This window comes from Musca autumnalis, unplaced genomic scaffold, assembly GCF_047663935.1.
Source record: "Musca autumnalis isolate F117 unplaced genomic scaffold, ASM4766393v1 scaffold_1, whole genome shotgun sequence".
NCBI lineage: Eukaryota > Metazoa > Arthropoda > Insecta > Diptera > Muscidae > Musca > Musca autumnalis.
In genome coordinates, this window is record NW_027411644.1 from 40,108,764 (window position 1) to 40,133,062 (window position 24,299).

General features: G+C 38.1%; 1 protein-coding gene across 1 annotated transcript; it reads left to right on the forward strand.

Moving 5' to 3' along the window:
- Nucleotides 1–297: 297 nt before the first annotated feature.
- Nucleotides 298–22,538, forward strand: LOC141390490 (myophilin). The gene is made up of 3 exons (XM_073963445.1): nt 298–445; nt 21,646–21,966; nt 22,025–22,538. Exons 1-3 carry the CDS (start codon nt 440–442, stop codon nt 22,205–22,207), a joined length of 510 nt encoding a protein of 169 aa, XP_073819546.1. The 5' UTR covers nt 298–439; the 3' UTR covers nt 22,208–22,538.
- Nucleotides 22,539–24,299: the final 1,761 nt, after the last annotated feature.

A 24,299-nucleotide genomic window follows, 5' to 3' on the forward strand; every position in this document is an offset into this window, starting at 1 on the left:
TCCGCTATGGCATTTTTCTAATTTTTTTCTTCTCTTTATTGACGTCATTGTTTTGCTATCTTCCTTGCTCCCGCTTGTCTTAGCCTCAAACATTATATGGCAAATATATTTAATATTTGTTTTTGTAAATTGTATTTTTTCCCACGAACATAAGAATAAGAGCAACAACAATATTATAACCAAATTTTGTTTGTATTTTTTTTTTTCTAGAGTCTAATATTGTAGAAGTGTTTGTGGGCTATGTTCTGTGATATTCTATAGGTGTGTGTGTGTTTGTATGTTCCTTTGCATTTCGCATCAAACTTAGGAAAAATGGAAAATCTGGGCGCGTTTTTACGTCAGTTGAAAATTTCATTTCAAACGTTAAACACAAAAAAGCCATCGAAAGCTTTTTTCCAAAAAATTCCAATTAAATAAAAACCAACACAAATAATATAAAATGGCTGTAAGTTTGGAAAAAAATTCATAATTTCAAAACTGGATTAAAAAATTATATCCTTAAACTATTTTTTAATATGGAAATGTGAAATCTGTGTAACGATATAAAGATATATTGAATTAAAAAATCAAAGTTAAAATTTGAAATTTATGACAATTTGAAAAAAAACAGTGACATATTCAAAATGGGAGATTAATAATTATTTTGAAAAAAAAAAATACTGTCTAACTAGATATTCAACAAAAACCTGGTAGTTCCTTTAAATTAAAAGTTTTCGTAATCCATGGAAGAAATTGAAATAAAAATTTTGTATGCTAACTTTATATTTTTTTAACAGTGCTGCAATTTTTAAAACTGCTTAACCACAAACGGTCGCCCACGAAATCTGAACTTTAAAAAAGTTCCAAAGATTTACATTTTTTATTGAAATACCTACCCTCGCCTTTGGCCCATTGGATGGCATTCGCTATTCAATAATGTCTGCATTGGATATTTGATTTAAAATGTTTGACATTTTATCCGGACATACACTCACAGCCACTCTCTTTCGTCACCATTTCCATGACAATATTTTTGTTTGGTAATTTATCAATTTACATGACTTAATTAAATCGCATTATTTACACCTTCCTATCAGCCGTATTTATAAAAATATGCATATTATTGCAATTTATCTGCAATTATTATTATTATTTTTTATATATTGATGTCAATCGGATAAATATTATTTTTGATTGACACACTGATTGTTGTTGTTGTGGTTTTGTGTGGAGATTATCAATCAGTAATTTAAATATAGACTTTGTAAATAATAATGATATATCAAATTGAATTAATTATGGCCGACATAATGTCCGGAAGGTTGTCATTTGTAGCACGAGCTGTGAATGTAGTGAAATATTGGAAATATTGAAATTAAATATATTGTGTCAATCCAGAATCAGGGGTAGAAGGTCACACACAGAAGGTCTTCTCTTGGGTATACAAGACTTCAAGAGGTTTTCTGGTGTACACTTAAGAATTTCAAGAGGTCTTCAAAAGGTCTTCAAGAGGTTTTCTGGTGTACACTTAAGAATTTCCAGAGGTCTTCTGTTGTCAACATTGTCACCAAAGAGCCGCAAGACGTCTACTGTTGTATAGAAGAAGACCTCAAGACTCTTATAGAGTCTTCTATTGTTCATAACAGTCCTCTGTTGTGAATAGAATAAATCAAGAGATCTTCGTGAGCTGTCAATTGAAGACCTCAAGAAGTCGTCTATCTATGGAAAAGCATAATAGTTATTCTGTCAATAATGATGCCTTCTTTCTATACAGTCCGAAGGGAACATGGAGACATCTCTCATATCAAAGAATGCACGCCGATTCATATTGACTCAATGATATGGACCTACCACTACCTTTTATCGCCGATTCCGAATGGTGTGTCCTACGACACCACTTATAGAGAAGTTTTTCATGGTGGAAATACTCAGGAAATTTAAGCCAGCATGTTCTGGCCAGGGATTGAACCGCCTTCTGTCTATGGAAGAACAGAACATTTCTAACGAACAATTAATTACAAATTTTTTTTGTTCACACGGCATCTCAAAAAGTCTTTTGTCTGAATAAGACCTCAAGAGTTCTTCTGTATTGGGTCTTCTGTTTAAAACCAACCTTACGAGTTCTTCTGTCTATATTGAAGACTTCAAAATGTGTCCTGTCTATGGAATTAAGATGTCATTTGCCCATAGATGACCTCGAGGGGTCACACGTGTGTGCAAAGCTTCAAGAGACCTTCTGTCTATAGAATACCTCAACAGATATTGTACTCTCAACAGTAGACCTCGATACTCCTTCTGTGTATGAAAGTTCACAAGATAACTTCTGTTTTCTGTCTACAAACTGCCTCAAGTGGTTTACTGTGAACAAAAGACCACAAGTGTTTTGTCTATGGAAGACCGCAAAAAATCTTAATTCTAAAGAAGACCCACATGTCTTCTATTGCCTGTAAAAACTCAGATTGGTTGTCCTTTCTATATAAGACCTGAAGAGCTCTTCTGTATATTGGGGACTTCGTGAAGTTTATTTTTGTATACAAAAATAACTCAAGAGGTGTTTCCTTTCTCAAAGGAAGAACTTTTGAGGTCTTCAATAGATAAAATTTTCTAGAGACAGAAGACCTACTGAAAACTTTTACAGACAGAAGGCCTGTCGATGTCACCAACATATAGATTAAAGTCTTCTGTCTATAGAAGACCTCAATAGATATTATGTGTATAGAAGACCATCAATAGACAGAAGACCTCAGAATGTGTTCTGTCTATAGAAGACCTCAAGAGGATTTCTCTCAGTAAAATACCTCTAATTGTCTTCTGTTGTGTAAGGAAGACCTCCAGAAAACTTCAATCGAAAGTCTGTCTATAGAAGACCTCAAACGGCCTTCTGTCTATAGAAGCCCTTAAGATTACTTCTTTCTGTAGAAGACCTGAAGACGGCTTCTGTATGTAGAAGACAGTACAAGGTGTTCTGTGTGTCGAAGACCTCAACAGGTCTTCAGTACATTAAAGAGCTAAGGAGGTCATCTCTCTATAAAATACACCAATAGGTCTTCTTTCTTTAGAAGACGTCAAGAGGTTTTCTTCTCAAGACATATTATGTCTATAGAAGACCTCAAGGGGTATTCTGTCTATAGAAGACTTCAAGAGGCTTTCTGTCTATAGAAGTCATCAAGAGGTCTTCTGTCTATATTAGACCTCAAGAGGTCTTCTGTCCGTAGAAGAACTCAAGAGGTCTTCTGTCTATAGAAGACCTCAAGAGATCTTCTGTCTATAGAAGACCTCAAGAGGTCTTCGTTCTATAGAAGGCCTCAAGAGGTCTTCTGTCTTTAGAACACCTTAAGAGGTCTTCGGTCTATAGAAGACCTCAAGAGGTCTTCTGTCTATAGAAGACCTCGAGAGGTCTTATGTCTATAGAAGACCTCAAGAGGTCTTCTGTCTTTAGAAGACCTCAAGAGGTCTTCTGTCTATAGAAGACCTCAAGAGGTATTCTGTTTATAGAAGCCCTCAAGAGGTCTTCAGTCTTTAGAAGACCTCAAGAGGTCTTCTGTCTATAGAAAAGCTCTAGAGGTCTTCTGTCTATAGAAGACCTCAATAGGTCTTCTGTCTGTGGAAGACCTCAATAGGTCTTCTGTCTGTGGAAGACCTGAAGACGGCTTCTGTATGTAGAAGACCTCAAAAGGTCTTCAGTACATTAAAGAGCTCAGGAGGTCTTCTCTCTATAGAAGACACCAATAGGTCTTCTTTCTATAGCAGAAGTCAATAGGTTTTCTTCTCAAGGGGTATTCTGTCTATAGAAGACTTCAAGAGGTCTTCTGTCTATAGAAGACCTCAAGAGGTCTTCTGTCTATAGAAGACCTCAAGAGGTCTTCTGTCTATAGATGACCTCAAGCGGTCTTCTGTCTATAAAAGACCTCAAGAGGTCTTCTGTCTATAGAAGACCTCAAGACCTCAAGAGGTCTTCTATCTATAGAAGACCTCAAGAGGTCTTCTGTCTATAGAAGACCTGTCTGTCTATAGAAGACCTCAAGAGGTCTTCTGTCTATAGAAGACCTGTCTGTCTATAGAAGACCTCAAGAGGTCTTCTGTCTATAGAAGACCTCAAGAGGTCTTCTGTCTATAGAAGAGCTCAAGAGGTATTCTGTCTATAGAAGACCTCAAGAGGTCTTCGGTCTATAGAAGACCTCAAGAGGTCTTCGGTCTATAGAAGACCTCAAGAGGTCTTCGGTCTATAGAAGACCTCAAGAGGTCTTCGGTCTATAGAAGACCTCAAGAGGTCTTCTGTCTATAGAAGACCTCAAGAGGTCTTCTGTCTATAGAAGACCTCAAGAGGTCTTCTGTCTATAGAAGACCTCAAGAGGTCTTCTGTCAATAGAAGACCTCAAGAGTTCTTCTGTCTATAGAAGACCTCAAGAGTTCTTCTGGCTATAGAAGACCTGAAGAGGTCTTCTGGCTATAGAAGACCTCAAGAGTTCTTCTGGCTATAGAAGACCTGAAGAGGTCTTCTGTCTATAGAAGACCTCAAGAGGTCTTCTGTCAATAGAAGACCTCAAGAGGTCTTCTGTCTATAGAAGACCTCAAGAGGTCTTCTGTCAATAGAAGACCTCAAGAGTTCTTCTGTCTATAGAAGACCTCAAGAGTTCTTCTGGCTATAGAAGACCTGAAGAGGTCTTCGTGCTATAGAAGACCTGAAGAGGTCTTCTGGCTATAGAAGACCTGAAGAGGTCTTCTGCCTATAGAAGACTTCAAGAGGTCTGCTGTCTATAGAACACCTCAAGTGGTATTCTGTCTATAGAAGACCTCAAGAGGTCTTCTGTCTATAGAAAGCCTTAAGAGGTGTTCTGTCTATAGAATACCTCATGAGGTCTTCTGTCTATAGAAGAGGTCTTCTGTCTATAGAAGACCTTAAGAGGTGTTCTGTCTATAGAATACCTCAAGAGTTCTACTGGCTATAGAAGATCTGAATAGGTCTTCTGTCTATAGAAGGCCTCAAGAGTTCTTCTGTCTATAGAAGACCTCAAGCGTTCTTTTGTCTATAGAAGACCTCAAGAGGTCTTCTGTCTACAGAGGACGTCAAAAGGTCTTCTGTCTATAGAAGACCTCAAGAGGTCTTCTGTCAATAGAAGATCTCAAGAGGTCTTCTGTCTATAGAAGATCTCAAGAGGTCTCCTATCTATAGAAGACCTCAAGTGGTCTTCTGTCTAGAGAAGACCTCAAGAGGTCTTCTGTCTATAGAAGGTCATTCTTTCGTGCAACGGGAAATTGTTTTAGAAAATTTTTTTTCTTTCTCTTAGGAAAGACCTGAACCTTTTTACAGTGTTTTTTTTTATAATAAAATGGGGTGAATGTTATTTTATGCATAAATAGGCAAAAGTTCATTCATTCTCACTACAGGAAATCATTTTTGAAAAAAATTGCCAAAAAGTCATAACCCTAATGCCCATACCACACACACACAAACATATTACCACTTTCTACTCTGCATATTTGAATATTCATATAGTTCTTTGTGTTGTGAGTTCCTGAAATTTTAATGAATTTGTCAACATTCAACATATGTATGTATTTCGAATACCAATGTTCCAGTTAGACGCATTGCGTATTTCCTAAGTGCTTAAATAAGGGTATTGTGTGTTGGAATGAGTTACTAAACCTACGCTATAATCCATTGGAAAGTATCCGCATTCTTAGGAAGTATCCGCACCATGTTAAATCCTAGACTACTTCCTATTCTAACCACATATAATTATCCTGAAAAACCAAGGTTGATGATTGAACAATCGATAACTGAGAATCATAGACAAAGTGAGCACCTCTATGGGTGTAGCACCCCAATGAAATATAAAGGGCATTGACCTTTTGTATAAGCACTAAGTGGGTCGAAATGAGGATCCTAAACCAGTGTAAAGGTACTCAGATTTCAAATTAGATCAGAGAATGTATTTCCAAATAATTTTTCAAGTGACTCGGTAAACAAAATTGGGAGTTATTATTTAGGAATGTATTTGACTTCGACAATCTATCATAGCTCTTCTAAATAAGATGGAATAACTATAGCATTAAAATCAAATAAATTACTGCAAAGGTTTCCTCCGATCTGAGCTATTTTATATACCAAAATATCCAATTCTTATAGTATTGTTTTGAATCTTTTTTTACTTTGATGTTTTTCATCCGAGTATCACACAAAATATAGTTTCTATGGCATTTTAGAACATTCACAATTTGCCATTTGTAAATGCCGCCTATCAGTGTTTTTTTTTTTTGTAGGTTTAGGCGTGTGTGTGTTTGTTTGAATTAATAGATGAATATTGTTTTTGGCAATTTAGTGGTTTTTGTGTACGGATATAATTCTTGTTTTTTTCTGTGTGTGTTGTTATGCCCAAAGCCATGCAGAGAAACAGAGAAAAAACTTTCGATAGCATTGAAAAATACAAATGTCAAGTGCTTGTGACCACTTGTCGCCACAACAAAAATCCATCAATCATTATGCCTGTGGATGGATGGACGGATAGTTGGATGGATGGATGGTTGGATAGCTGCTAGGGGGCTTAGCACAAACAGTGATGGCCAAGTTCTTGTTGTCATGGCAGTGACACCATTGGTGTTAAGCATTTTCAAATGATTTAAAAAAAAAAAATAAATAAAATAAAACGCCCACTAGTTTGTTTATTACCTTGGATTATTATGGTATTTTTTAATAATTCCAGGGAAAGGAATTAAAAAAATTACAATTATTTAAACATTTGTTTTTAAAAATTTGAATCAATTTATTTACACGGTAATTACACTTATATAGGGTCCCATAAGAAAAACATCTATTAAAGCCTGAGAAGACCAAATACGAAGTTTTGGAAAGGCTTAACTAAGGTCGTGTAAGGCAGCAAGAAGCTTAAATTTTAGGTCTTGAAAAAAGTACACATACATTTATAGTTTTAATATCAATACCAATACTGATTTCAGTCCGTGCTACAACGTTTCCTAAAACTATGACCGTAAATTAGCTATTTATTTTATATAGTTTTTTTCTATCTTAAAATAATTTCAAATATTACAGGCTAAGGATCTAACCACACCAAATCGAACAATAATTCATGACCATAGCTTACAAATATTAAGTACACTAAATATGTTTAGAATGCACTTGTGCTATATGAAATTAATATAAACAATTCGAATTAGAATTTCAATAAAAATTAATTTCAATAACTAAATAATTGCCCCAACACAACAAAGGCGAACGACATTTGTGGTAAAATATGTACAATGTACAAAAATTATTATTTTTGTTGTTTCTGTGGAATTCAAAAGTAATGCAGGGTCACCAGAGCGGTAGTGGAGGGATAGTAATTTAAGAACATTTTTAAACCTAACATAAATAAAAAAAAATAAAAAAAAACAAATCCTATTTTTCACTTGACTCTTTAACAAAAATAATATCTTATTTGCCCGTTTACATTATGGGCTCTTTTGAAATCCCCTTTTGAACATGGCATGTTTACTCTACCACCTTGCCAGACACTGAAATTGAATAACAGGGGATAAACCGCAAATTATTGCGACAGCATCGAGTTTTTTTTTTTTTTTTTTTGTTAAACCCACTTCAGGTCTATTGTATAAAATTTAAAAGGTTTTGGGTTTAGTTTGGCTAATACATATAATTACAATGAAATATAATTAGAATTTAAATAGAATCCAGATGATAGCAATAATAAGCAGAGCAGCATAATATCATAGACAGATTTTTTGGAAATTTAGTTTACAATGGAAGAGTTGGAAAGGAGGCACATACAAATGTAATTTTATATGGATACAGATTGGAAAAATTTAAGCAACGATTCGACAAACTTATTACAATATATAGAAGTAGTCATGACTAAATATTCAAGTTGCAACGCGATCCAAGAAGTGTAACTAAAGTAGATTTAAACCAAAATTGTTGAAACATTGTAGAGGAGATACCTGAACAACTGTTTTGGTCTAATTTTGGGAGTCATTTCGAGTCGCAGCCATTCTAGACCACGAACAAATATATAGTTGCTTTATACAATACAAGAACCCGCGACAAATTGAAGTGTAAAATAAAATTATAACGTTATTATAGAGAACACAAAGACTGAAGTAAAAACCTAGACTACACTGTACTTCAGTGTGGAAGTTGTATAAAGGAGTTCTCCTAAATATTGGAACATTTCGTGGCCCATACTTCTGGGGCTATTGACTTCCCATAGAACAAGTAAAAAAACATTGGTCGGCTTTGCCGACAGAGATATACCCTCAGCCTGTGTGGATTGAAATACTTTTTTTCCAAAAAAATGAAATGTTTGGGCGTATGAACCGACAGAAATATGGATTGGATTAAAGCTCAAAAATTTGCGGGGAATATCGATAGATAGGGCTTTTGTCCAATAATAGCCTACGAAAAGCATAATATCGAGCCACCTGGGAAACCTTCAGTAAAAATGTCCAAAAATCCTCCAACAGACCCTCAACTACAAAAATGTGTTGAACATTTGTATGAGTGGTACCCCAAGTATTGCACAGATAGGGCCCAAATTTGAACATACTCGTAAAGTAAGCTTTGGGGATTTTTTTTTAAGCAGTAGGGGATTTTTTTACAACTTTCGGGCGGTTTTTTCAAGAAGTATGGACTTTCCCCTGAAAAAACGTTTACTGTCGTAATTGAGACAGAAAATGCAAGATGCGCCAACAAAAAAAGTAATTCGAGAACAGGCCTTAAAGCGAAGGACTGAACAAAACAAATATAGCCCATATTCGAGGTATCTGAAGGTGTGGACCGATATGGCTTATCTTCGAACTTAAACTAAGTTTGCACAAAATATTACGAAGGCCACATTTTGGACCGACTCAGTAGGTAGATCCGTTCGAGAGTTATCTTGCGCTCCAACCACTACACACGGTGCATAGGGGTTTTTCGCACCTTTAGGGCTAGTTTCTCAGGATGTGTGGACTTGCCCCTGATGAAACTTGTACCGTCGTATGGGGGGCAGTGAATACAAGTTGCTGCAACAAAAATCAAAGCGATTCGAGAGCAGGTCCTAAACTGAACTTTTCCGAAATTTTGTGTGGGAGGTACCCGAAGTAGTGGACCGATTAAGTCCATATTGAAAACTTGTTTAAGTCTGGTACACATTTCACGATGGGCAAAGTACGGACCAAATCGGTTACTTCCTTCAAGAGTTATCGTGCGCACAAATTTTCCGAACATTTTCGAACTTTTTTGGGGGAGGTACCGGAAGGAGTGGACCGATATAGCCCATCTTACTTACTTACTTAGCTGGCCCATTACAGAACATTTGTTCTATAGGCCGAACTAAGAAGAGATCTCCATTCCTCTCTATTTGTTGCTTTGCTCTCTGGAATACCGCGCCTTGTCATCTCATCATCCACTTGTTTGCGCCATCTATTCCTTGGCCTGCCAATTCTGCGTGCACCGCCATGTGGCATGTATTCATACGCCTTTTTAGTGGGTTCATCATCGCTCATTCTTTTGATATGGCCTAGCCAACGCAATCGCTGCATCTCGATACGTTTAACAATATTGATGTCGTTGTATAGCAGATACAGCTCGTGGTTCATGCGACGTCGATATTCACCGTCAACGCAGATTGGTCCGTAGATCTTTCGAAGAATTTTTCTCTCAAACACACCAAGCACTGCCATGTCTGCTTGCGCAAGTACCCAGGCTTCGGAGCCATACATCAGCACGGGTAGTATCAGTGTTTTGTAGAGCGTTATTTTTGTTTGACGAGATGTGGCTTTGTTTTTAAACTGCTTACTTAATCCAAAGTAGCATCTGTTGGCCAATACAATTCTTCTTTTTATTTCACAACTGATGTCGTTTGTTGTGTTGACGGAGGTGCCGAGGTAGACGAAGTCTTTTACTACCTCAATATTATAGGAACCAACTTCCACAGTCGGTCCGAGCTCAATGGACGCATTGCGCGTCGACACCATCAACTTGGTCTTCTCACCGTTTACCGCCAGACCCACTTTAGCAGATTCTCCTTCGACTTTTATAAAGGTATCAGTTACTTCTTTTACTGATCGACCCATGATGTCTATATCATCAGCATAAGCAAGTAACATGTGACTATTGGTGTAGATTGTGCCACTTCTTTTGACGTTTGCCTCTCGTATAACCTTTTCTAGCAGGATGTTGAAGAGGTCACACGAAAGGCTGTCTCCTTGTCTGAAACCTCTTTTGGTACCAAACTCTTCGGAGAGGTTCTTTCCTATTTTAACTGAGGACCTCGTGTCAGTTAAAGTCATTTTACAAAGCCGGATGAGCTTTGCGGGAATACCAAATTCAGACATGGCTTGGAATACCTTTGAGCGCAGCGGACTGTCGAAGGCTGCTTTATAATCGACAAAAAGGTGGTAGGTGTCGATCTGCATCTCTTGGGTCTTCTCCAGGATTTTCCGCAGGGTAAATATCTGGTCAATGGTGGACTTGCCAGGTCTAAAGCCGCATTGGTATGGTCCAATAATCTCGTTGACCATTGGCTTTAGTCGTTCGCACAATATCCCTGACACGATCTTGTAGGCAATAGGGAGTAGACTTATGCCCCTATAATTAGAGCATACAGTCTTATCTCCCTTCTTGTGGACGGGGCACAGGATACTCAGGTTCCAATCGTCGGGTACTCGTTCTTCCTGCCAGATGGTGCTAACTAGCTGATGAATACACCTTATCAGCGTGTCGCCTCCGGTTTTGAACAGCTCGGCTGGTAAGCCATCGGCCCCTGCTGCCTTATTATTCTTCAGCCGATTTATTGCTGTCTTTACCTCATCTTGGCTGGGCGGTATACATTCAATACCATCTTCTGGGATTGGGACTGTGGTATCTTCGTCGTCTTCGCTGCTATTGGATACCAACAGATTTGAAAAAAGTTCTTTCCATATCCTGAGTACACTATCTGTATCAGTTACCAAATTACCTTGCTGGTCTCTACAGGAGGATGTGCCTGTACCAAAGCCATCAGTTTGATGCTTGACTCTTTGGTAGAATTTTCGGACTTCATTCTGGCTCCTGTACATCTCGATTTTTTCACACTCCCGCTTTTCCATCTCTCTCTTTTTCCTGCGGAAAAGACGTTTCTCCTCTCTCCTTTTCTCCCTGTATCTCTCTCGTGCGCTACGCGTTGCTACGGATTGTAAAGTAGCCTTATATGCCGCATTTTTCTCTTCGGTGGCAGCACGACACTCCTCATCATACCATGGATTCCTTGGTGGAGGTCTCTGGTATCCAAGTATGGATTTTGCGGCTGTTTGCATGGAGTGGGCAATGCTTTGCCATTGCGCTGATATGTTATCGGGATGAGGAGGGCTTTGATTAAGCAATTGGGCTAGTTGAGTGGAATATGCTGTGGCTATCTGTTGTGATTGCAGCTTACCGATGTCTAACTTTCGTGTTGTGTCTGTTCGTACTTTGTTTGCTACGTTTAAGCGGGTGCGTACCTTTGCTGCAACAAGGTAGTGGTCCGAATCAATGTTTGCGCCTCGGAACGATCGTACATCCAACACGCTCGATGAATGTCTTCCATCTATCACAACATGATCAATTTGGTTTCTTGTTTTCTGATCTGGAGACAGCCAGGTGCCCTTATGAATATCGAGATGATTAAATCTGGTACTGCTAACTACCATGTTTTTTTGCAGCTGCAAAGTCTATCAGTCTCATACCATTGTCAGATGTTTCACTGTGGAGACTGAATTTCCCGACTGTTGGGCCAAAGATATTCTCCTTTCCAATTTTGGCATTAAAATCGCCTAGAATGATTTTAATGTCATGGGCAGGGCAACGGTCATATGTTTCTTCTAAGCGCTCGTAAAATATATCTTTGGTCTGTTCATCCTTTTCTTCAGTGGGAGCATGAGCGCAAATAAAGCTGATGTTGAAGAATTTAGCTTTTATTCGAATTGCAGCAAGTCTTTCATTCACTGGAGTGAAGCTGGATACAAGATGTTTTAGTCTTCGACTAACTACGAATCCACAACCAAACTCATGCTTTACGTCATGGCAGCTATAATACAGTGCGTTACCTTTAGGTGTTGTTGTGACGCCTTTCCCAATCCATCGTATTTCCTGTATGGCAGTAATATCGGTCTTGTACTTTCCAAGTACGTCTGCCAATGCGAAGACTGCACCTTCTCTATAAAGAGTGCGAACATTCCAGGTACAGATTCGCAGATCATGGTCCTTAAAACGTTTGCGGGGTTCGTCAACTTTAGAGGGGTTTGTTTTTCTTTTCTTTCGTTTTTTCATAGTAGGCTGTTTTTTTCTAGGGGAGGGTTACTAACCCGACGCCCAAACCCAAGTTTTTAACGTTCTTATGGGTGAACGCGCGGCACATGTTAGCTCACTACCTTTAACGGGTGTTAAAGGCAGTTCCCCAGGTGACACCACGGGGAGGTCAGTGTCCACTTGGGATGAAAGAGGGACCAAGATAAATCCTGGGCTTTGCCATGTTAAAACCGGTCAGGACCGTTCCTTGGTATCTTCCATCCCCTACGTCACCCATATAGCCCATCTTCGAACTTAAACTAAGTTTGGGTAAAATATTACGAAAGCCAAAATTTGAACTGAATCGGTTTATCCGTTCGAGAGTTATCGTGCGCTCCAGCCAGCCAGACAGACAGACGGACGGACATTGCTCAATCGACTCCAAATTGTCTGAAACACATTTCGTCCAAACATACTTGGGGTCTAAAACCATTATTTCGATGAGTCACATTTTGCCCGTATGAAAGTGTATATACATACCCTCGTTAGCATAAATGCTGAGGGTATAAAAACTGGTTTAATGAATCTAATCGTGGCCGACACTTACAAAAAAAACAATGGTCATGAGGGTCGAACAAAATCGGCCGTTGTGCTACAAAATCGCCATGTTATATACCGTGAGATAGAGACATCCTTGGACATTTATTCCATCAAATAAGATTTGATATTGTATGAACACGTGGCCGCAAAAACGGATTTTTCTCGCTAGATCCAGCAAAATTGGTCAATCTCTCAAAAAAGGCTCTTGTGGAGTTGTGCTAAGAAATTGTAAACAAAAACAATCACGATGCTTCGAACGACATTTATAAGATCACCACAAACGACGAATTTTGGATCCTTGTCTTAGGAGCCACAAACAAAACAGGAATCGACCGTTTGAATCTTCGACAGCGAGCCAAATCCAACGAAAGTTGTTCATGGAAGAAGGCCTTCAAAGAAAATGGTCGCCTGTTTTTTTCGCCAAAACTGACCGTGTGGCGACTATACGGCTTGAGAAATGTAGGACGCTTAATTCTGAATGTTACACTACAATTTGCTTGCCTGAATTCTCCTAAGAAATTCGAAAAACGAACAATTGAAGACGAATCGTTCGGCATCATAACAAAGCGAGCTCTCACATTTCGATTCAAAACTGGGCCTGTTTGACCAGACAAAACGTGGAATTGATGGGTCATGCTCCGTACAGTCCTGACTGGGGATTCAATGACTTCATTTGATTGCAGCACATTAAGAAAAAAAGGCGTGATCAACGATTTTCGTCGCCAGAAGGTGCTTTAAAGCGTTCAAAAAACAATGTTTTGGGGGTGTCTCAATCAGGCCACTGAAAACAACCCAACACATGGTCGCATGTCAAACTGTCCAGAGCACGCTTAGGCTAAAAACCGCCAAACTTTCCGAAAAAAAATTCAAATGACGCCTGGCGACTCTGCGTTTTGCCTAGGCCAGAAGGTTTTTTAGTGCCCCTCGTATATGGTGGATATACCAAATAATGGAGCTAAGTTGTCAATTTTTAGTGAATACGTTTTGGGAACGCTGTTAACCTAAAGTGTTAAATTACCGGTAGTTCGGTCAAAAAATGTATCTAAAATCCTCAAGATATCGGTATTCGAAAGGTACTTTTTATTTTGGTGGGGGAGTTTCGTGACTGCAGGGAACATAACATTTCAATTTACGGGTAGTTCAGTCAAAAAATGTACGAAACCCCTTGAGAATACCAAAAATCCGGAGGTGTCTGCATTTGTGGACTTTACCAGAAGGTTTCATGTTTGGATGAAATTCGCTTCAGACAATTTGGAGTCGATTTAGGCATGTCCGTCGGTCTGTCTGACTGGTGCGCACGATAACTCTTGAACGGATCAACCGATTCGAACCAAATTTTTCACTTCAAAATATTTTACCAATGGGTCCCGAAGGAAGTAATCGATTTGGTCCATATGTTGTACATCAAGTGCAACAAGTCTATAGTTACTAAGATAATGGCCTAAAAACTCCAAGAAACCCCGACGGCACCAACTAAAATGGAAAATCCGGAAGGTAACTCTCACAGGGAGTTTCTGATTGGTCTAAACATTGCACATCGTATTATTTCATCCAGTCATGTGTCAGGTTGGAATATGGATTATAACGGTCCACTTCTTCGCGTATCTCCTACACAAAATTCGGAAAAAGTGAAGATTAGGAGCACTAATCGCATCGTTTTGAAAAATTTTTCGGTAGGTTGTCCTAGCGGAAACCATTAAAATGGCATTATTTGTTCCAATGGCATATTTTTTTCCTAGTGTGCAAGATAACTCTCAAACTTTTTCAAAAATTTCTTTCAAACTTAATTTAACCTAATTAAGTATTTTGAGTTCCCTATGATTTAGTTGATTTAGCCATGTCCGTCCGTCTGTCTGTCAGGCTGGAGCCCACGATAACTCTCGAACGGATCAACCGATTCGGTTAAAAATTTGACTTTCGTAATATTTAGTCCAAACTTAGTTTATGTTCGAAGATGGGTTATATCGGTCCACTACTTCCGGTACCTAAATGTCCGATACCTCCATGTTCAAAAAATTTGTGTGCACGATAACTCGATTTGGTACATACTTTGCACAACGTGAAACCATACTTTGGTCCATACTTCGCACAACGTGAAACCAGACTAAGATAAGGTTCCAATATGTACATAATGGGTCCACCCTTTCGGGTACCTCCCACACGTAATTTTGAAAAAGTTTAGTTTAGGACCTGCTCGCGAATCATTTTGATTTTCTTGTAGCAACATGGATTCGCCGCCCCCATACGACGGTACAAATTTCATCAGGACCAAGTCCCTACTTCCTGAGAAAATAGTCCGAAACGTTTAAAAACCACATATGGCACCATGTACACTGTAACACCGTATTAACACCGTATTTCATAATAGTTTTCCATGCTCTACACGGCTATGTGGTGGTATTTTTTTGGTTATAGCACTAATGTACAGTGGTTGGAGCGCACGATATCTCTCAAACGAATCTGCCCATTCGATCCAAAATTTGGCCATTGTAATATTTTGTACGAATTTAGTTTAAGCTCGAAGATGAACCATATCGGTCCACTTCTTCAAATACCTCCGCTACAAAAGCTAAAAACATTAAAATTTTGCGCACGATAATTCTCGAAGGCAGTAAATGATTTGGTCCATACTTTGCACGTCGTAATATTTCTACGAGACAGGTAAAAGTATGGACTATATATGGCAACTTCTTCGGCTACCTCCCACACAAAATTTCGGAAAAGTGCAGTTTAAGACCTCCTCCGGAATCGCTTTGATAGTTCTTGCAATAGGTTGCACTTAAGTCCCCTATTACGATGGTATAACGTTTTTGAGGGACAATTCCATACTTCTTGAGGAAATTAAACAAACAACTCCTACTGCCAGCATGTGTATTGGCTGATACGCACGACAACCCTCCAACCGAATACTGCGTTGGTCTACACATTGCATATCGTAATATTTGTTCGAATATTAGATTAAATTCGAAGATGGTGCTTATACGTCCACTCCTTCTGGTACCTCCCACACAAATGTTCGAAAATATTCGCTAAAATGGTACGAACGATATCTCATAAATGGAGCAACCGATTCGGACCAATCTTTGAGTCTCGAAATATTTTGTCCAAACTTAGTTTATGTTCAAAAGTGGGCCCTATCGCTCCTCTCCTTAGGCTACCACCCACACAAATGTTCAACATTTTTGTTTAAGTGCGGTGAGGCGTCTGTCCGAAGATGCTTTTTAAATATTTACCGAAGGTATTCCTAGTGGCCATGTTTACAGCGATATTAAGTTTTTCGTAGACAAATTCATGCTTACTGATATAATGGTCCAAAAGCTGTAAATTATATGGTGACCAACTGAAATGTCGGGAGGAATCGGTCCATTCCTTTAGATACCTCCAACGCAAAACTTTTGAACTTTATTCTAAATCCATATTTTTGTCAGCAAATGCATAGGTCCACATTTCTGACAACTATCTAACTGCATACGTTTTTTTTTTTTTTTTGGTTTTTCAATTCACACAGGCTGAGGGTATATCTCTGTCGGCAAAGCCGACATTCCCTACGGCGCTCTTGAAACAACTATAAATGGAAGGTGCTTACACTTAGGAAGTTTTTGAGGATTCTGAAACTACAATATTCATAGATGGGAAGAATCAAAAAAACAAAAAAAATCGCCGGAGCGCTTTTTAATTAAATCACGACTCAAGTTGACATTTTTTGGTGTTTTTAGTTTTTCACGATTTTGCTTCGAGACCGCAAGCCCTATCTAAATCGAACCAAAGAAAATGTTGTAGAAGTGAAAATTCTGTACACGAACATGTTCGAAGAGAAACGGGGAGGGTATTTATCTTATTAAGGAGAGCAGCGCGATTTATTTAAAGTCTCTAATAGGGGATCTCCTTTTTATTGACGAGAGGAAACGGCAGACATGTCGGACACAATTCGCCACCACGTTTCGAGAAGTTTTATATGGCTGAAATACTCCACCAATCAAAGCTGATTGTAATATGTATTGTCTTGCCTATCCTCGCAGCATAAATTTTGCTATAAATTTTAAATTAATAAAAAATATTTTTTATTGGAATAAACAACAATTTCAAACTAAACAAGTGAAACTAAATATCCAGAAAATTTGCGAAATATTTTTTTAGCAACTCAACATTTCTGTTCAAGTTTATGACATGATTTCGCTGTTTTATTTTTTCTCCTTTGCATTATTTTCATGGATGATGTGATGCTTGTTGCTGCACTTTGCAATTTTGTTCATTTATTTATTTTCATTGTTTTGTGGTGTCCGGTTTTTAGAAATAAACTAACATATTTGACTGGTTGGTTGACTCGTCGTTGGCTATGCGTAGTGGTGGGCGTTCTGCTTTCAGTTTTTTTCGGGTGATTGCAATGTTTAGGTCTCTGGCATTTAGCCAATTGGCTTAATTAAATTAAACAGATTTTAAACTTTCGAAAAAACAAAACAAACAGGAGAATGAATACGTTGGCAATAAAAAAAATCACCACACAATATATATGCATACATGTGTGTGTGGTTGTTTGGTGTTTGGCCAGGAAGCCAACCCCAATACAAAACCAAATGAAAAACAAAATTCTAAAAACATTACCAAAAATCTAGCACAAAAATGTAATGTAAATTGTTCCAGAAATGCCAACGAGAAAAAAACCGAAACAATACAACGTAGCGATTTATTATTTTCTTCATTTTTTCTCGCTGTGAAATTTAGTTTTTTTGGCTTCATTTCAATGTCATAGAAATATTTTACTATGTCAATGAAATTTGCCACAATTCCATTTATGATTTGTTGTTGGTGTTCGTGATATTTTAATGTATCTTGTATTGCTTTTTGGCGACTTTTTGGGAATATTTCACATGGAGGATTTTCAAATTTATTTTAAATTTTTGTTATGGAATTTACTAATAATATAGAGGAATATAATGTTAGAATTTTCTCCTGAAAATTTTTTCTGGTCGGTAACCAATGGAATTCTCTATACGAGGAGCTAATGTTCCTCTATAAGAGGAGCTACTGCTCCTCTATAATTAGAGCTAGTGCTCCTCTATAAGTGGAGTTAGTTCTCCTCTTATAGAGGAGCTAGTGCTCATCTAAAAGAAGTGCTAGTGCTCCTCTATAAAAGAGGCTAATTCTCCTCTAGCTTTTGCTAATGCTCCTCTAGGAGAGGAGCTTTGCTAATGCTCCTCTATAAGAGGAAACCCAAAGGGATCTTCTGTCTATAGAAAACCTCAAGATGTCTTCTCTCGATAGAAGACCTCAAGAGATTTTCTGTCTATACAAGACCTCAAGAGGTATTCAATCTATAGAGAACCGCAAGTGGTCTTCGGTATATAGAAAACCTCAAGAGGTATTCTGTCTATAGAAACCTTCAAGACGTCTTCTGTCTACAGAATAGATGATTTATGTCTATAGAAGACCTCAAAAGACCTTCTGTCTATAGAAGACCTCAAGAGGTCATCTGTCTATAGAAGACAGCAAGAGGTCTTCTGTCTATAGAAGACCTGAAAATTCTTCTGTCTATAGAAACCTCAAAAGGTCTTCTGTCTATAGAAGACCTCAAGAAGTCTTCTGTCTATAGAAACCTCAAATGGTCTTCTGTCTATAGAAGACCTCAAAAGGTTTTCTGTCTATAGCAGACCTCAGGTGGTCTTCTGTCTATAGAACACGGCAAGAGGTCTTCTGTCTATAGAAGGCCTCAAGAGGTCTTCTGTCTATAGAAGGCCTCAAGAGGTCTTCTGTCTATAGAAGACCTCAAGAGGTCTTCTGTCTATGAAAGACCACAAGAGGTCTTCTGTCTATAGAAGACCTCAAGAGGTCTTCTGTCTAAAGAAGACCTCAAGAGGTCTTCTGTCTATAGAAGACCTCAAGAGGTCTTCTGTCTATAGAAGACCTCAAGAGGTCTTCTGTCTATAGAAGACCTCAAGAGGTCTTCTGTCTATAGAACACCTCAAGAGGTCTTCTGTCTATAGAAGACCTCAAGAGGTATTCTGTCTATAGAAACCTTCAAGACGTCTTCTGTCTACAGAATAGATGATTTATGTCTATAGAAGACCTCAAAAGACCTTCTGTCTATAGAAGACCTCAAGAGGTCTTCTGTCTATAGAAGACAGCAAGAGGTCTTCTGTCTATAGAAGACCTCAAGAAGTCTTTTGTCTATATAAACCTCAAAAGGTATTCTGTCTATAGAAGACAGCAAGAGGTCTTCTGTCTATAGAAGACCTCAAGAAGTCTTCTGTCTATAGAAACCTCAAATGGTCTTCTGTCTATAGAAGACCTCAAAAGGTCTTCTGTCTATAGCAGACCTTAGGTGGTCTTCTGTCTATAGAACACGGCAAGAGGTCTTCTTTCTATAGAAGGCCTCAAGAGGTCTTCTGTCTATAGAAGGCCTCAAGAGGTCTTCTGTCTATAGAAGACCTCAAGAGGGCTTCTGTCTAAAGAAGACTTCAAGAGGTCTTCTGTCTATAGAAGACCTCAAGAAGTCTTCTGTCTATAGAAGACCTCAAGAGGTCTTCTGTCTATAGAAGACTTCAAGAGGTCTTCTGTCTATAGAAGACCTCAAGAGGTCTTCTGTCTATAGAAGACTTCAAGAGGTCTTCTGTCTATAGAACACCTCAAGAGGTCTTCTGTCTATAAAGGTCCTCAAGAGGTATTCTGTCTATAGAAACCTTCAAGACGTCTTCTGTCTACAGAATAGATGATTTATGTCTATAGAAGACCTCAAAAGACCTTCTGTCTATAGAAGACCTCAAGAGGTCTTCTGTCTATAGAATACCTCAAGAAGTCTTCTGTCTATAGAAACCTCAAAAGGTCTTCTGTCTATAGAAGACCTCAATAGGTCTTCTGTCTATAGAAGACTTCAAGAGGTCTTCTGTCTATAGAAGACCTCAAGAAGTCTTCTGTCTATAGAACACCTCAAGAGGTCTTCTGTCTATAAAGGACCTCAAGAGGTATTCTGTCTATAGAAACCTTCAAGACGTCTTCTGTCTACAGAATAGATGATTTATGTCTATAGAAGACCTCAAAAGACCTTCTGTCTATAGAAGACCTCAAGAGGTTTTCTGTCTATAGAATACCTCAAGAAGTCTTCTGTCTATAGAAACCTCAAAAGGTATTCTGTCTATAGAGGACAGCAAGAGGTCTTCTGTCTATAGAAGACCTTAAGAGGTCTTCTGTCTATAGAAGACCTCAATAGGTCTTCTGTCTATAGAAGACCTCAATAGGTCTTCTGTCTATAGAAGACCTCAATAGGTCTTCTGTCTATAGAAGACCTCAATAGGTCTTCTGTCTATAGAATACCTCAACAGGTCTTCTGTCTATGAAAGACCACAAGAGGTCTTCTGTCTATAGAAGACTTCAAGAGGTCTTCTGTCTATAGAAGACTTCAAGAGGTCTTCTGTCTATAGAAGACCTCAAGAAGTCTTCTGTCTATAGAAGACCTCAAGAGGTCTTCTGTCTATAAAGGACCTCAAGAGGTATTCTGTCTATAGAAACCTTCAAGACGTCTTCGGTCTACAGAATAGATGATTTATGTCTATAGAAGACCTCAAAAGACCTTCTGTCTATAGAAGACTTCAAGAGGTCTTCTATCTATAGAAGCAGGACAGCAAGAGGTCTTCTGTCTATAGAAGACCTTAAGAGGTCTTTTGTCTATAGAAGACCTCAGTAGGTCTTCTGTCTATAGAAGACCTCAATAGGTCTTCTGTCTATAGAAGAACTCAATAGGTCTTCTGTCTATAGAAGACCTCAAGAGGTCCTCTGTCTATAGAAGACTTCAAGAGGTCTTCTGTCTATAGAAGATCTCAAGAGATCTTCTGTCTAAAGAAGACCCCAAGAGGTATTCTGTCTATAGAAGACCTCAAGAGGTATTCTGTCTAAAGAAGACCTCAATTGGTCTTCTGTCTACAGAACACCTCAAGAGTTATTCTGCTATAAAAGTCCTCAAGAGGTCTTCTATCTAAAGAAGACCTCAAGAGGTCTTCTCTCTATAGAAGACCTCAAGAGGTCCTCTGTCTACAGAAGACTTCAAGAGGTCTTCTGTTTATATAGAAAACTTCAACAGGTCTGTTCTCTATAGAAAACCTCAAGAGGTCTTCTGTCTAAAGGAGACCCCAAGAGGTCTTCTGTCTACAGAAGACCTCAAGAGGTCCTCTGTCTACAGAAGACTTCAAGAGGTCTTCTGTTCATATAGAAAACTGCAACAGGTCTGTTCTCTATAGAAGACCTCAAGAGGTCTTCTGTCTATAGAAGACCTCAAGCGGTCTTCTGTCTATAGAAGACCTTAAGAAGTTTTTTGTCTATAGAAGACCTCAAGGGGTCTTCCGTCTTGGAAGATATCAAGGGGTCTCCGTCCATAGAAGATATCAAAAGGTTTTTCGTCTACAGGAGACCTCAAGATATCCCCTGTCTATAGAATACCTCAACAGGCCTTCTCTCTTCAGAACACCTCAAGAGGTCGCCTGTGTATATAAAACCTTCAGTAGTCTTCCTGCTGTAGAAAACGTCCAGAAGTTTTCTGTCTAGAGAAGACGTTAAGATGTCTTTGAAGACTGTAGTGGTCTTGAGGTCTGTTCTCTATAAAAGGAGCTCTGCTCGTCTATAAGAGGTCCTGTTTTTTCTCTTTTATAGGAGTAGTTGTTTCTTTTTACGGGAAGCATCTGTTCCTCTCTAAGAAGAGTTCCTGCTGCCTTAAAAGATTAAGTACAGTTCTTTTCAATTCTTTTATTCTTTAAATATAAATTGTTATTTTTTTAATATTGTTCTGTGTTTGAAAGAAATAAAAAAACTAATAATCCTCTTCCCTCTTCTCTTTTTAGCCCCGCAACAAGGAACAAGAACAAGAAGTCTTGAACTGGATCTTCGATGTTTTGGGTGAAAAGGTACCCGCCGGTCAATACGAAGATATCTTGAAGGACGGTATTGTCCTCTGCAAATTGATCAACAAATTGGCTCCCGGTTCCGTCAAGAAGATCCAAGAACGTGGTACCAATTTCCAATTGATGGAAAACATTCAACGTTTCCAGGCTGCCATCAAGAAGTACGGTGTACCAGAAGAAGAAATTTTCCAAACTGCTGATCTCTTTGAACGTCGTAATATTCCCCAGGTTACTTTGTGCCTGTACTCTTTGGGACGTACCGTAAGTGTAACCATTTGCTTTTATACAAACAAACAAGCTAATCAATTAATCATTTTAGACCCAACACCATCCTGAATTCACTGGCCCAACATTGGGACCCAAAATGGCCGAAAAGAATGTTCGCGAATTCACCGAAGAACAGTTGCGTGCCCACAATGCTGAACTTAACTTGCAAATGGGTTACAACAAGGGTGCCTCCCAATCTGGTCATGGTGGTTTCGGCAACACCCGTCACATGTAAATAATTCCCACCGCCAGCAGCCTTCTGCCGCATATTTCTTTTGTACATTAAGTCAGCGTTTTTTCGTTTTTGTTTTGTTTTAATTTATTTTAAAAAGTTTAACTACTAATCGTCATTTCTTTTGTTCTTCGTCTTTCATACACGTTCGCTCGCTCGTTCGTTCTATCATCATAATTTTCCTGTCATCTTTGTTTGTTTTTCTATACAAAATAAGTGAGGTCTAGCTAGAATAAAAAACACAAACGTTTATGTATTTTTTGTGCTCTTGTAATTTTTAATTAAGTAAAATAAATATTAATATAAATCTTAAATAATAAACCAACAACAAAAAGGAAGAAGCAACAGTGGTTATATCTTTGTGGAGCTACTGGGTTGTGGTGGTGGTGTGCTGGTGGTCTACCATTAATCTCTTTGTATAAATAAATCTTTGGGGTAAATTTTGGTTACAGGTACTTGACAAGATAAAATTGTTGGAACAAGGATAGAAATGGTGATTAACTTGGTTTAAAGCTAAGAACAATAATGCTTCGAAAATTTAACCGGTTTATATGTATGATAAAGATGAAGTAAACACAAAAGACTAAATGTAGAAAAGCTTTCATTTAGATGTATAGGTTAGAAAATCTGTAAAGACAGCGGGTATATGCATATGCTCAGCACCATTTGTTTGTCAATAAAAATTAAGAAAATAGAGTATAGTGTCAGTTAATGGACCATTCCAGGACGTAGTACCTTACCTTAAACAATAAAAAAATCCATATGTATTGTATATACATGTGTTGAATGCTGAAAATTTTTCTTGTATCGCATATCCATTTTCATATGGAAACATATTCCGGTTTAGTTGTTTCAAAAATGTTATTATAAAAATTTCATTATACATGGGATGCATACACATCAAACAAATTTATTCACAGGAACTTTAAGGTCAAAAATTATATGAAGATTCAAATATACGGAGTAGAAAGTGACACTATGTGTGTGTGTGTGAAGTGGACATTTTGGCTATTTCATTAATTGTCAATCAGTTGAAAAACTAAACCTTCCCAAAAAATACCTAAAAGGACTACTCTCTGTTCTGTGAACAGAAGATCGTGAGGTCTTCTATAGATAGCGGATCCCTTAAGGTCCTCTCTATATAGAGCAGCGACGACCACAGAAATACAACCAAAGCGAAGACATGTATGAACGTATGAGTGAAAAAAGCAACAACCACATTATGTTTTTGTTTGTTTTCATTCATTTACACTGTACGTGAGAGAGAGAAGCAAATGCAAAAACAACTCAGTGGGCGCCCTCACTATACGATCTAAGCAAAGAAGCTCGTCCCTGATATAGAGAAAAATAATTGTTTGTTGTCTTCTGTAGGTAAAGGACTAACTAAGATCTGTCATAAACAGGAGAGCTCTTGAGATCTCCTATAGATATAAGAAATCATGGATCTTGCAGTCTTCTATGCAAAAAAGGGCTCTTAAGGACTTCTATAGAGAGAAGAGATTTAAAAATCTTGTAGAGGTATTCTATCAATTCTATCTTGAGGTTTTCTGCTAACCTCCTGTGTACTTCTATCAATAGAAAGCATCTTGAGTCCCCCTAGACATAGAGTAAATATTGCATATTTCAGAAGACCACTTGAGATCTCCTCTTTTCTGTAGGCAAAAAAAAAAAACGCTCCAGGTTTTCTACAAACACAAGACATCAGGCAGAAGATCACTTTAAGTCTTCTCTTTTTAAGTTTTTCTCTAGGCAGAAGACCTCTTTACGTTTACTCAGGCAGAACACCTCTGAAGGTCGTATATAGGCAGAAGATCTCTTTAGGATTTCTATTGCCAGAAGACATATTGAAGTCATCCATAGGTATTATATAGACGGAAGACCTCTATAGTAAGAATACTCCTCGAAGCCTTCTATAAACAGAATATATCTTGCGGTCTTCCATAGACAGAAGACCTCTTGAGTTCTTTAATAAGAAGATATCTTATTGATATTTACTTCTATAGGCAAAAAAAAAAAAATATTTGAGGTCTTCTGCAGACTCAAGACGTTTTGTGGTCTTCTATAAACAGAAGACTTTTATCTTGAGGACCTTTAT

Coding starts and splice junctions, on each gene's coding strand:
- LOC141390490 (XM_073963445.1), top strand. Junction 21,967..22,024: donor TGTACTCTTTGGGACGTACC/GTAAGTGTAACC, acceptor TAATCATTTTAG/ACCCAACACCATCCTGAATT.